Raw genomic sequence first — 14,710 nt, forward strand, 5'->3', positions numbered from 1 at the left:
AGCTGTGGTTTGAATGTACGCTGTAAAGTTGAGTTTCACATCTTCCTCTGTCGGTTGTCAGTCTGCTCATCCAGAATAACACCTAAGTACTTTATAGACGAAGTTTTTCTATTGTGTTACAATTACATGACGTGTGGTAGGTACCAGTGGTACCTAACCTAATATTAAATATGAATAAACTTTTGACACATTTAAGAGACCACGAGGCGGACGCAGCTGTTTTATACACGCACACATATCTCGTTTAGTCTGCTTTTAGAGTTACAAATTGTATTGAAGCCAGTTCGTCACCAAAGCTAGACCGCTTTCTGTGAAGGCGCTTACTGCATCCCAGGAAGCACCGTGAAATAGTATTGCCGTGTCATCAGCGTAGCACAACGTCTGCATTGGTCAGATCCAAGAAAGTCACGCCGTTAATGTAGATTAGAAACAAAGTTAATCCAAGTATATGTAAAGTTGTTTGTTTAAAATTACCGACTTGTTCTTTAACCCTAACACATGTGTGCGGCCCGACAGGACAGTTCCGCGTATCCGGGAAATCTACAATTTTCTAATTATTATTAGAATAATAAGAGAAACAAACTGACGGGAATTTTTTTTCAATCTTATAAATCTTATAATGTTGGCGGGATCATTTTGGCTGGTGTTGATTGAATAACCAAGGTTGGGCCTACACTAGTAAAGTATTCGTTATAACCGTGTATTGATTCGCTTTCAGTATCCTTGGTTTTAAGAAGTTCGTTGCATTTTAAATATTTTAGCTTGGTTATTGTAGCAAGCAAAGCTCTGCTGATTGCTGTTGATCAATTCGTCAATTGTGGTTGGTGCAACTGACGCTTAAGTGGCAAGTAATATAACGATATGATGAAAATACCTACATATGATGATAAGTATAATATTATCGAATTATAAAATTTCTGGATTATTTTAATTAATGAGTTATGGATTAATGAGTTACGGATTAATGAGTTACGTATTAATGAGTTACGGATTAATGAGTTACGGATTAATGAGTTACGGATTAATGAATTACGGATTAATGAGTTACGGGATTAATGAGTTACGGGATTAATGAGTTACGGGATTAATGAGTTACGGGATTAATGAGTTACGGGATTAATGAGTTACGGGATTAATGAGTTACGGGATTAATCAGTTACGGGATTAATGAGTTACTAGATTAAAGAGTTATTGGATTAATGAGTTACAGTAAACGAGTTACGGATTAATGAGTTACGGATAAAGAGTTACGCATTAATGAGCTACGGATTAGTGAGTTACAGATTAATGAGTTACGGATAGCTGAGTTACGGATTAATGAGTAACTGGATTAGTGAGTTATTGGATTCATGAGTTACTGGATTAATCAGTTACTGGATTGATCAGGTACTAGATTACTGGATTAAGCAGTTATTGGATTATCGAGTTAATGGATTATAGAGTTAATGGATTATAGTTATTGGATTAAAGAGTTATTGGATTATCAAGTTATTGGATTATCGAGTTATTGGATTATCGCGTTATTGGATTATCGAGTTATTGGATTATCGAGCTATTGGATTATTGAGTTGAGTTATTGGATTATTGAGTTGAGTTATTGGATTATTGAGTTGAGTTATTTGATTATTGAGTTGAGTTATTGGAATATTGAGTTATTGGATTATTGAGTTATTGGATTATTGAGTTATTGGATTATTGAGTTGAGTTATTGGATTATTGAGTTACTGGATTATTGAGTTATTGGATTGTTGAGTTATTGGATTATTGAGTTGAGTTATTGGATTATTGAGTTGAGTTATTGAATTATGAGTTGAGTTATTGGGTTATTGAGTTGAGTTATTGGGTTATTGAGTTGAGTTATTGGGTTATTGAGTTGAGTTATTGGATTATTGAGTTGAGTTATTGGATTGTTGAGTTATTGGATTATTGAGTTGAGTTATTGGATTATTGAGTTGAGTTATTGGATTATTGAGTTGAGTTATTGGATTATTGAGTTGAGTTATTGGATTATTGAGTTGAGTTATTGGATTATTGAGTTGAGTTATTGGATTATTTAGTTGAGTTATTGGATTATTGAGTTGAGTTATTGGATTATTGAGTTGAGTTATTGGATTATTGAGTTGAGTTATTGGATTATTGAGTTGAGTTATTGGATTATTGAGTTGAGTTATTGGATTATTGAGTTGAGTTATTTGATTATTAAGTTGAGTTATTGGATTATTTAGTTGAGTTATTGGATTATTGAGTTGAGTTATTGGATTATTGAGTTGAGTTATTGGATTATTGAGTTGAGTTATTGGATTATTAAGTTGAGTTATTGGATTATTGAGTTGAGTTATTGGATTATTGAGTTGAGTTATTGGATTATTGAGCTGAGTTATTGGATTATTGAGTTGAGATATTGGATTATTGAGTTGAGTTATTGGATTATTGAGTTGAGTTATTGGATTATTGAGTTGAGTTATTGGATTATTGAGTAAAGTTATTGGATTATTGAGTTGAGTTGTTGGATTATTGAGCTGAGTTATTGGATTATTGAGTTGAGATATTGGATTATTGCGTTGAGTTATTGGATTATTGCGTTGAGTTATTGGATTATTGAGTTGAGTTATTGGATTATTGAGTTGAGTTATTGGATTATTGAGTTGAGTTATTGGATTATTGAGTTGAGTTATTGGGTTATTGAGTTGAGTTATTGGGTTATTGAGTTGAGTTATTGGATTATTGAGTTGAGTTATTGGATTATTGAGTTGAGTTATTGGATTATTGAGTTGAGTTATTGGATTATTGAGTTGAGTTATTGGATTATTGAGTTGAGTCATTGGATTATTGAGTTGAGTTATTGGATTATTGAGTTGAGTTATTGGATTATTGAGTTGAGTTATCGGATTATTTAGTTGAGTTATTGGATTATTGAGTTGAGTTATTGGATTATTGAGTTGAGTTATTGGATTATTGAGTTGAGTTATTGGATTATTGAGCTGAGTTATTGGATTATTGCGTTGAGTTATTGGATTATTGCGTTGAGTTATTGGATTATTGAGTTGAGTTATTGGATTATTGAGTTGAGTTATTGGATTATTGAGTTGAGTTATTGGATTATTGAGTTGAGTTATTGGATTATTGAGTTATTGGATTATTGAGTTATTGGATTATTGAGTTATTGGATTATTGAGTTTTTGGATTATTGAGTTATTGGATTATTGAGTTATTGGATTATTGAGTTATTGGATTATTGAGTTATTCGATTATTGGATTATTGAGTTATTGGATTATTGAGTTATTGGATTATTGGGTTATTGGGTTATTGGGTTATTGGGTTATTGGGTTATTGGGTTATTGGGTTATTGGGTTATTGGATTATTGGATTATTGGATTATTGGATTATTGGATTATTGGATTATTGGATTATTGGATTATTGGATTATTGGATTATTGGATTATTGGATTATTGGATTATTGGATTATTGGATTATTGGATTATTGGATTATTGGATTATTGGATTATTGGATTATTGGATTATTGGATTATTGGATTATTGGATTATTGGATTATTGGATTATTGGATTATTGGATTATTGGATTATTGGATTATTGGATTATTGGATTATTGGATTATTGGATTATTGGATTATTGGATTATTGGATTATTGGATTATTGGATTATTGGATTTTTGGATTATTGGATTATTGGATTATTGGATTATTGGATTATTGGATTATTGGATTATTGGATTAATGGATTACTGGATTACTGGATTACTGGATTATTGGATTATTGAATTATTGGATTATTGGATTACTGGATTACTGGATTATTGGATTACTGGATTATTGGATTACTGGATTATTGAATTATTGAATTGGTAATTTGCTATGGATGGAGGAACGGATATATGGTAACGATAAAAAAAAAAGACTGAAATAGAGGATGTTATGTTGTGAGACACGTTTGTGTCATGAGAGTGATTCAGTAAGTAGCACAAAAAAATGGAATGAAAAGTGGAATGGAATGGAGAAAATATGGAATCAAAAAACAAGAGGAATAATGTGCTACATATAAAATTTGATTAAAAAAATGGTATGTTGTGAGACACGTTTGTGTCATGAGAGTGATAAAAAAAAACGAAAAAAAAAAACAAGAGAAATAATGAAAAAAAAAAAGCAACCTAATATGTTAAGTAATGTACTTTATATGTAGTGATGATTTGTTCAAAAAAAAAGTAAGTACTTTATATTATGTAGTAGTATGTGTAACATTAATAAAAACTTACATATCTAGATGGATATATTTATTGGATTTGAAATAATAATGTGAAGATATACCTAGATGAATTCAATAAATAATAAAAAAAATGTATATAGACAGACAAAGAAATTGTATTAAATGGGTAATGAAGTATTAATAATTTTCTTACTGAATGCCCGATGATTTGACATGCCGAGTGTAAGATTAGATGACAGACGCGATTAGTATGACTGTGCATGAGGACATGCACAATGTCAGGATGGGCGAGTGTAAGATTCATTAAAATTACTAATTATTAGAAACAGATTTAATGAAATAAAGAGTTGAATAATCATTGGTAATCTATAATTTAATAAATTTAAAAGGATCGTGATTGATAGTTGACCTTTGTAAATAGAAGGTAGTTGGAAGAAAGAATAAAAGACGACTGGCATGGCGGTTAAGGGGCATTCGGTTACGGGCAGAGGTGAAGGGAGGACGATTGTGAAGTAAGGTGATTGGAGATTGAACTGTAACGGAATATTGTGATCAAGAAATATATTGTTGTTATGAAAGAAGGAATTTTTATTATAAACGGAAGGCAAAATTCTATCCTGTCTCAAGCCAAAGTGAACCACAGTAATCCACAATAACTGATCGTACTTACTCTTCTATTTCAGTCACCTTCTTGATACAACAAAGACTGATGGTAACCAGAAGGTTAATATAATAACTACACAAAACTGTACTAATAAAAATATGGGTCATATAGATAAAACGGGATAAAAATGTAGGTAATTAATGAAGGTACTTACTCGAGTGGCGCTTCAGCGGCGGGCGTGGGTAGTATAGCAGCAGTAAGGTTGCCACTAGTGAGGAGACGGTTCACAGCTATATGGCATTTGCGCGACGCCGGGGCGAGGCATTCTTCCGGCGGAGGTACAGCCCTAGCGCGCACGCCTCTGGATGATGAAAATATTTTTGTAAATACCACAAGATAAAAATAAGTACCAGGCGCATCAAAAAATCGGAGCTAGCAATACTTTTCTTTTTAATTATTTCTTTATTATGAATAATTCAGAAATAAGTATACCTAGTGTAGGATCAAGATACCTATTTGAAGATAATTTTCTAACTGTAAGTATTAATTTGAAAGAAACGGGTAGTTATCCCGCTGACGAGATACTTGTGCGGCACACTCGTGCTAAGCCTACAGGACAAGCTTAGAAGGGCTCTTTACCGCACTTGAGTAACATTTATTACCTCGCCGCTAACGCCACCGCCGCCAACTCCCGTAGCGCCGCGCCGACGCCGTCATCGCCTAGCACGGCGCTGGTGACTCGCAGCTCGCTCGGCGGCGGCGCGTCGGCGCGCGTGCTTAGCACGCCGCACAACGCCGCCACGCATAGCCATGTGACTCTGTGAACATTGACATAAGGAGTTATATTCGTGTTTTTCTTCTTTGCGAATTATGTAAGTAGTAGACATGCGCAAAATGTATCACTGAAAAGAAAAGATTGATATGCATCTTTCGTACGCTGTGAAGTACTTCACTCTTTTAGTTCAGTACCTAGCTCAACAGATCCATCTAATATCAAAAGTATTGGTTTAATTTCTCTCATTCGCGGATATATTGAGTTGAATGAAGAATTTGATAGATAATTTCATTCAATATGAATCACTCAAGTAAATTAATTTATGAATCAAACGGTTAACATGGCCTTCCTTTTAACTCTTTAAGCGAATGAGCAAGTAAATGAACAGATTTTTAAACTGAACTGCTGAAGTAAAGAACTAAATGAATCCGCGCTGAACTAGTGAATGAAAGAGTGACATCAAGTAAAGTACTTACTTCATTTGAATCTTTCGCGAACTACTCATGTCTATTATGTAGGCATGTATGAGAGTTGCAAGAGGTCTGATTTGCAGCTTCTTTACGCCAGAGTGCATGGGTTTTGCAATCTTTAATATCGTTCTCCTATCTGGTTACATTGTGTTTTACTAAAGTGACTTCTATTCGACCTTCTAGGGGCAATCTAAGCCTAATCTAATAACAGTCTGTCTATTGTTAAGTTAGCTTAAATGGGTTCTACTTTTAGTAAAATGCTTCAGGTACCTCATACAATAGCGGCCAGCGGGCGTCGAAACGACGCGGCCGCCGCGGTGATTGACACGGAAACAGCTTCTGAAAATAAAAAATACATTAAATATACTTACAATCTATATGAAATTATAAGATAAAAACACTATGAAAATAAGAATTATTTAAGGTTAAACGTTAACCAGTCTGAGAATAACATGAATTAATTACCTATCGCGTTTAATGAATTTAAAATATATCCCGACCTTTCGAAACCTTTGACAGAACTTGTGGCCTCAAAATTACTCGTTGGACATGAAAATTAACAAATGAACGCAGCATATATTATATACTTCAGCTGATCCCGCGTAGAGGGTGGGATATTGAAATAAAAGCGGAAACACTCATTCCATAATTACTCGCTTTGTTTTAAACCTTTAGTTTTAAAGTATATAGAAGTGATTTACCTTATGATACAACTGTTCTTTTGGGGCTTCACTTGTAAAATAAGTTACCTATTATTCAAACGTAAAAACTACGATGTACGATACTTATACTACGACGCATTTTTCGGAAGCCGGCTGAGCAAATACATTTGGAGGTCTTTTTCTTTATTTAACAAGTATTATCATTTTAATGTGGCTTTAACCGACAGAAATTAATATGTTTTTTAGAATTGTATGAAAGGTCGCCGGTCTCTTTAATGGCTCCTCTACACGATGGGCCAGCGCCGGCCACTCCAAGCGACGCAGCCATGCGGTAGAATTAATAAGATAGCAATATCACTTGCTCCCTCTAACGCATACATGCGTCCCTTGGTCTGGCCGGCGTTGGCCCATCGTGTAGAGGAGCCATTAAGTGCTCTATTAGATAGGTAGGTACGTTGATAGACTTGATAAACTTCACAAACGTTCAATACATATTTACCCGAAAAAAGTAGTTGTATTGTGTGTTAACATCCTATGAATCAAAGAAGTCTAAGAATATCTATAACATAATGCAAGAAGTGTTAAGTTAAGTAAACCTGAACCATATAGATAAAACGTTTTAATTGCATTTTAAATGCAACTTCACAATTTCAACAATTTTATTTCTTCTCACTTAGATCGGGAGCCAATATATATTTTGCTGGTAGCCAACTGAGCTGTTTACAAGACAACTGCTTTGTTAAACAGATTAAGGTCAAAGTCCGTAAATCGATCGCTAATCGTTTCCCAGTCGGCGGTCTGACAACGCAAATGAGCATTATCATTAAAATCTACGACTGTCATTTAGTAAAATAAAAGATAATATGTTGATATAGGTACTATGTGATACAAGAGATATGACGTGTTTCGATGTAGACTCGCCGGTTGCGCAAATATTTTTCTATTAAATGATAATATATATTCAGTTCAAAGACCTGATAGCCTTGTAAAGAAGGACCAAGGTTATCATAAAGGTAAAAATTTAATCAAGTTGACATCACATGACCGAAATAAATATGGAAATATCGAAAATTGGGTATCGAGGCAGATCGATCGCGATATAAGTAATTAGGATTGTTCATTTTTTTTCAAATGTTCTATTTCGAAAACCATTTCGAGATATAAGGTTTTTAAACAGTTTCCGACATTTGCTGCGATATAATAATTGAGGATTGAAGATATTTCAACAAATATCCTTATGACCTTAGTTTGACCTTCTCCTGGGCTGAATGTAAAGTCATTGCATAATAAAAGTTATCGAACCATAGTAAATAAATCTGTCACTCACGTATTGTCAAAGTTATCATTGTCATCGATTGTCATAACAAAAATTTTCAGTTAAAATAATAAATAAATAAAAATAATTTATTTCAGACTTTAGGTCCATTGGGGTTAGTATCATTATTACTAAACTTAAAATTAGGGTTAACATCATATAAAACTAAAGAATACATTAAAATTTAAAAATAAAACAAAAACAAAACTAACTTAACCTATGACCCGGTACATACGGAACTGGCGCATGCAGACCGCTGCGCTTGTTTGTTACAATTTGATTTATAATTAATACCTAAACAGTAGATTTCATTGCTTAATAATATATTAAAAACCTTGTTCCTATGTGTGGGAATGATTCACAAAAATAATAGTTCGAATCCACGAAGACCTACGACGTGAAAGATGGTGCCGTGAATTAAACTTGGAATACCTACCTACTTCACGTGTTACACACAGTATTGCTGTGAGAATCACGTTGATGTAAGTATAAAATTAATATTAATTTACTACAATTAAGTATTTAAAAGCTCACTTTATTGGTAGGGTCGTGGTATCTATTTATTTTCTGTGGTAATGTAGCCAGAGTATCTAAAGGCAAACCGTTAAACAGAGATGGTGCCTACTAGAAAGAAGGAATATACAAGAATACATAGCCATACTCAAAATTCAGCCTGAAACTGCTTTAAAAAGATATAATTTCTAATTTCCAGGTACATGTTGCAGTTCAAGCTGCTGATATCATGGTGGACAAGACTTAATAAAGAGTTGTGAATAATAAAACATGTTTTTGTTTACCTACTTTTTTATTAATTTGGGAAATATGTTATATATGTTTCCAAAAAAAATAGTAACTTTACATTAAATGTATGTTTATCATGTTCTGCACGAGCATCTGACAATGATGGCTTCTTGTTGACCATCCAGAAGAGAAGTGTATGGTTTGTTATTTACTCTGTTCCCAGGCATTATTTAACGGTCGTAAAGTATTACGGCGATTAATAATTAATATGACGTTCGTTTCAATACAAAATGCTCAACTTTGTTCTGGGCCCAAGTGCAGTTACATATCTCACAGCTGTATCTAAATAGGAATCACGATGACCTGAAATAATAGGATATAATTAGCAAAATTGGCATGTTCCTAATATAGTAGTATAAGTATGTAGTACAATATCCAAACAATGGTGACAAGCCGGTAGAAAGCACCCACTGGGTGCTAAGCTACCTTTAGCAATGGACGCTTGTAACGATTTTATGAATCCAATCTTCTTACAAATCGAATCAGTTAAAATATATATGATGTAGGTAACTTACATTTGTATTTTTGCTCCCTTGATTTCAGCCAAGTTATGGTTGGAGTTGGATGCTATATGGATACATACTCCAATAAAACTAAGTTATATTATATAACTTAGGCAGATTTCTGGAATCAGCTTTCTCAAATTTATAGCGTAGGTATTTTGAAATTAATGATTCAAAATAAACGAGTTTTCCATTCCAGACGATTGTTATTTATAGAAACACGTGACACTGACATTGTCGACAGGTGACATTACAATCAATTGACAATGACAACTATTTTTTTAATGCTTGTTGTTGCTTGTGCATTATCCTAATCAGCCGACGACATGTAATTTACGAGAAGTCGTATCTCATATTTTCAATAAATTATAAATATTCAACCGAGCCACGAATTACTAAATCATTCAAATTGGTATCTTAAATTAACCTATATTTTCAGAAAAAAAAAAAAATGGGGGTCTAAAAAAAATTAACAATCCTAATTTAGATTGTCGATGTTTGCGGTAGGCTTTCTGTCGTCCCTCTTATGACCTAATAAATCCTAATAATTTATAGAGAGATTAATTATTATGCGAAACCTATACGAACGAATACTTCAGTAGGCTAGAATATGTACTTATTTAATTTACTCAGGTGACCATAATTATATGGTTATGAATGTTATGAGGGTGATAATGAGTACAAAGAAACGGCCAATCGTAATTTATATCTGCCTTTGTATAAGATAAGGTTTAACCTATAACACTTGATAATAAATTAAGTTTTATACAGTATGTATCAGAATAAAAGGCAAAAAATCCATTAATGTTAAGGTCATACTGAGCAACTTTTAGTATGGGACCAACCCCAAAAACGCGGAAAAAAATTGGATGTTTCATACATTTTGCTGGTCTGATGTTGAAATTTTTTCCTATGGAGGAGTCAATTTTTTTCCGCGTTTTCGGGGTTGGTACCATAGTAAAAGTTGCTCATTATGACCTAAACATGAATGGATCTTTTTATTTGCCTTTTATTCTGATACAGGCTGTATATGTAATTTACGATTTTGTACATACATATATTTTGTATTACCTAAAAAGGTATTTAATCATAATAAAAAAAATCCGACATGGATCTGATGAAATATTTAAAAGACATCATGCATGTAGCAACTTATAATTTAAATCTAACTTTAAGTTGTTGCTAACTTTGTGACTGTCACGTTCATTTCACTGACAATCAATTAAATATCACTTATAAGGATTAATTGATATAGTAAACGATCATTCAATAATGATTAGGAGAAATTGCTGATTGCAGTGATTTATTATCAAAGCTACATATTATTATCTAAATAAAACAGCCGCGTTGTCGTGACTAATGACTATAAGATCTCGTCTAACCTCTCAAATTTGACATTTGCGCGATTCTGGAGACACTCTTGAACGATTTCCACAGGATAATATGACTTAGAGATCCAATTCACATCTAATAGATATCTTACTCTATCTAACGTAAAAGTGACATTGGTTGCCCGAATTGCACTGCAAAAGAGAACTAGTTGATATCTGAACTATAACGTATCTAGAATGGATCTTGTACGTGTCGTCTCTTGTGAATATCTTGAAGTTCGAATACGGCAGTAGCGCAATGTGTAAGTTGCAAAATATTTGCAAAATTTCTGGAAAATGTAATGAGAAAATTTTCATGTAATTTACCGCCTATTCCACCTATCCCTACCGCGATATCCCCCCCAATGGGGATATGTGGAATATTTTTCCATCTATTTCTACTGGTAGCGATACATGGAATCAAGTCGTCCATCTATCCCCCCTATTTTTGAATGGTAGGGCCAGATGGAATTTATTCCGCTTTTCCCAACTACTTTCCCCCCTGGTAGAAATAGGTGGATTTTTTTCCACGTGTTCCTCCGTGTGATTTCCCCCCTGATGGGGATAGGTAACTTTTTTTCCACATTAACCTCTTTTTTCCTCCCCAGGTGGGGACAGGTGGATTTTATGTTACCCATCCCTACTGCCTTGTTGTTTGGAAGGGATATATGGAATTTCTCCCACTCGTCCCTGCTACCTTGCTGTTTGGTAGGGATATATGGAATTTTTTCCACTCGTCCCTGCCACCTTGCTGTTTGGTAGGGATAGATGGAATTTCTTCCATTCGTCCCTGCTACCTTGCTGTTTGGTAGGGATATATGGAATTTTTTCCACTCGTCCCTGCTACCTTGCTGATTGGTAGGGATAGATGGAATTTCTTCCATTCGTCCCTGCTACCTTGCTGTTTGGTAGGGATATATGGAATTTCTTCCACTCATCCCTGCTACCTTGCTGATTGGTAGGGATAGATGGAATTTCTTCCATTCGTCCCTGCTACCTTGCTGTTTGGTAGGGATATATGGAATTTTTTCCACTCGTCCCTGCCACCTTGCTGTTTGGTAGGGATAGATGGAATTTCATCCACTCGCCCTGCTACCTAGCTGTTTAAGGCCTGCGCAACCCGGCGGGCCGCAGCGCAGATCACCCAGAAGGATTAACGTGCTCCTCGATGCCGCGGAGTAACAATCCTCCGTGATGCTCCGAGATCGGTCTCAGAGCATTCAAATTTATACCTGAATGAAATAGGGAAGAATACACATTGATAAATTTAAAGTGGTCTGCGTTGCGCTCCGCCGGTTTGCACAGGCCTTTAGTAGAGATATAATATGGACTTATTCCACCCGCCCCTGCACCTTTTCATATATATGTTCAGATAGCCTCGTCACAATTTTTTTGGCCAGTCTTTCCAATGTAATTAGGTAAAGATGATTGGAGAAAACTTCCATGTATCCCTATTAAAATACAATCAGGTTAATATGATTGGAAAAGTTTCCATGTATCCCTACCAAAATACAATCAGGTTAAGATGATTGGAAAAGTTTCCATGTATCCCTACCGAAATACCATCAGGTTAAGATGATTGGAAAAGTTTCCATGTATCCCTACCATAATTACAATCAGGTTAAGATGATTGGAAAAGTTTCCATGTATCCCTACCAAATAGCGAGGTTGTAGGGATAAGTGAAAAAAAATCCACCTATCCCCACCAATGGGGTATACATAGAAATAATTCCACCTGTCCCCCCAGAGGGGGAAACAGTAGGTACGGGTGGATAAAAATCCATTTATCCCTACCAGGGGGAAAATGGTAGGGATATGCAGAAAAAAATCCATTTGGTATCAATTAGTAGGGATAGATGGAAAAGTATCCCTACTAGTAGAAATAGATGGAAAAATATTCCACATATCCCCACTGGGGGGGATATCGCGGTAGGGATAGGTGGAATAGGCGCAATTTACCGTTTAGATAAATAGTTCACGTTTAAACTAAGGATCATTTATTACTCAATGTACATCTGTTGAAGACTGTGTCATTTAACATCTAAAGAGATCAAGAATTTATTCGTCAAAAATGTAAAATTATAAAAAAAAAACAGAATGAGCAAAAAGATGGCGCTAGTGCAGAATAGACGGGTTAGGTAGGGCTGCACCGTCATTGAGACCGAAGAAATGTTGGATGGGTTTGAATTCGTGCCGTATCCCACGGATACACATGCTGGTGGCACGGATTATCGAAATTATAATTTTTGATCTTTAAAAATATAGTCCAAAAGATATCAACGCACTTCTGATGTCTTTTGTACTACTCTTGAATTTATTTCTCTTGACGGTGTGATTGATTGATTTCATTTCAGTTTTTTATTTATTTAGTTATTTATTATACTAGAAGTTACAACTTTATTGTTACATACAATGCTCCACAAAACTACATTAATACAGTTAACTAAAGCGTTTCGTAAGAAGTCATTAGTTGAATCGGGAGCCCATAGTGAAAAGTATGTAGGTACCTACAGTTTGTTATCATCATCATCATCATCATCATCATTTCAGCCTTTATACGTCCCACTGCTGAGCACAGGCCTCCTCTCATGCGCGAGAGGGCTTGGGCTATAGTCCCCACGCTAGCCCAATGCGGATTAGGGACTTCACATAAACCTTTGAATTTCTTCGCAGATGTATGCAGGTTTCCTCACGATGTTTTTCCTTCACCGAAAAGCTAGTGGTAAATATCAAATGATATTTCGTACATAAGTTCCGAAAAACTCATTGGTACGAGCCAGCCGGCGTATTATGGATGGCTTTATCCATCTTTATCCACGTGATCAAATAATTGTCACTTTTTAACACCGTAGGATAGAAAGTGACGGAGACCGTTTTATCATGATGTTACGTAGACAAGAACGACCATCATATCCGTACAGGATTTGAACCCGCGACCTCCGGATTGAAAGTCAGACGTCATATCCACTCGGCCACCACTGCTTACAGTTTGTTATACGTAGTTGTAATTCTACCATTAAAGTCGACGAGTAGAAAAATACAATTCATTTTACTGCACACCTCACACACTGATAAATTTAAATACCGGTATTACAAGTATAGGTGTAATAATTAATATTTGTAGGTACTCATGTAGTTATTTTTAGTAAATCAACTTGTCAAAAACAATGGCACTGGGTAAGGTCAGTACGGGCAAATCGACCATTCAAATTTTGAAGGTGAAGCCAAGATAATACATATTTACGCCAAACTAAAAGTAAACAAGTTGCTGTTAAAAAAACACTATGACTGTACTTCTTCTCATTTCCATGTACATATATCAAATACTTCTAGAAATCTTCTTAATGAGCCTAAACTCGATGTCTCTGTGTTTTTCCATCGAGGAGTTCCTTTGCTTACCTTCCGACGTTCCGACTGCACCATCAGTTCAGCGCGATGTTAGCATATTATTGCATTGTCATCTGAATTAATAAAGTACTTACTCCAAATTTCAACTGAACCAGATACTTATCCCAAGACAAGTCTGCAACGATTTTGATACCTGACGCAGTGCAAGCGTTATTTTATATGTCATAATTTCATAGAAGTGTGACGTTAAAAATAACACTGCGTCTACCATCAGAATAGTTGCAGACTTCTTTTGGTCTAACTCTAGAAAGGGGTTCATATCTAAATTTCAAGACTTGAAGCACATATAAATATTATGTCGATGCAATCAAGTGAAGTCATTTCTAGACATAATTTAAGTTTTGATTATCGTTTTTATCAACGATTATCACTTGATTCGACCCCCCTGGTGTGCCCTTATTCGTGTTATCAATGTTATCATACCTAACAAAAACTAATACCGCTGTGCTCACAACACCACACCTTAATATACTCGTCTTGCCACTTTTGCGAATTGGTTTTCTCATATATCCAATATTAGGCAGATTGCCTTGCATTTAATAAGGGTCGCCGGTCGGCTGGTTTTGATATGTTAAT

At 34.8% G+C, this 14,710-nt stretch overlaps 1 protein-coding gene across 3 annotated transcripts in view; it reads right to left on the bottom strand.

The window, feature by feature from the left end:
- Window positions 1-14,710, bottom strand: part of LOC134664038 (uncharacterized) — a 39,523-nt gene that overhangs the window by 11,139 nt on the left and 13,674 nt on the right. For all 3 annotated transcript variants that reach the window (XR_010098195.1, XM_063520601.1, XM_063520602.1), the window contains 3 exons: window positions 6,346-6,414; window positions 5,493-5,648; window positions 5,045-5,191 (listed from right to left, as the gene is read on the bottom strand). Coding sequence is in view for 2 of the 3 variants with exons in the window: in XM_063520601.1 (XP_063376671.1) it covers window positions 5,045-5,191; window positions 5,493-5,648; window positions 6,346-6,350 (308 nt within the window). In the remaining variant the exon portion in view is untranslated. The remainder of the gene's footprint in view (window positions 1-5,044; window positions 5,192-5,492; window positions 5,649-6,345; window positions 6,415-14,710) is intronic.

This window comes from Cydia fagiglandana, chromosome 4, assembly GCF_963556715.1.
Source record: "Cydia fagiglandana chromosome 4, ilCydFagi1.1, whole genome shotgun sequence".
NCBI lineage: Eukaryota > Metazoa > Arthropoda > Insecta > Lepidoptera > Tortricidae > Cydia > Cydia fagiglandana.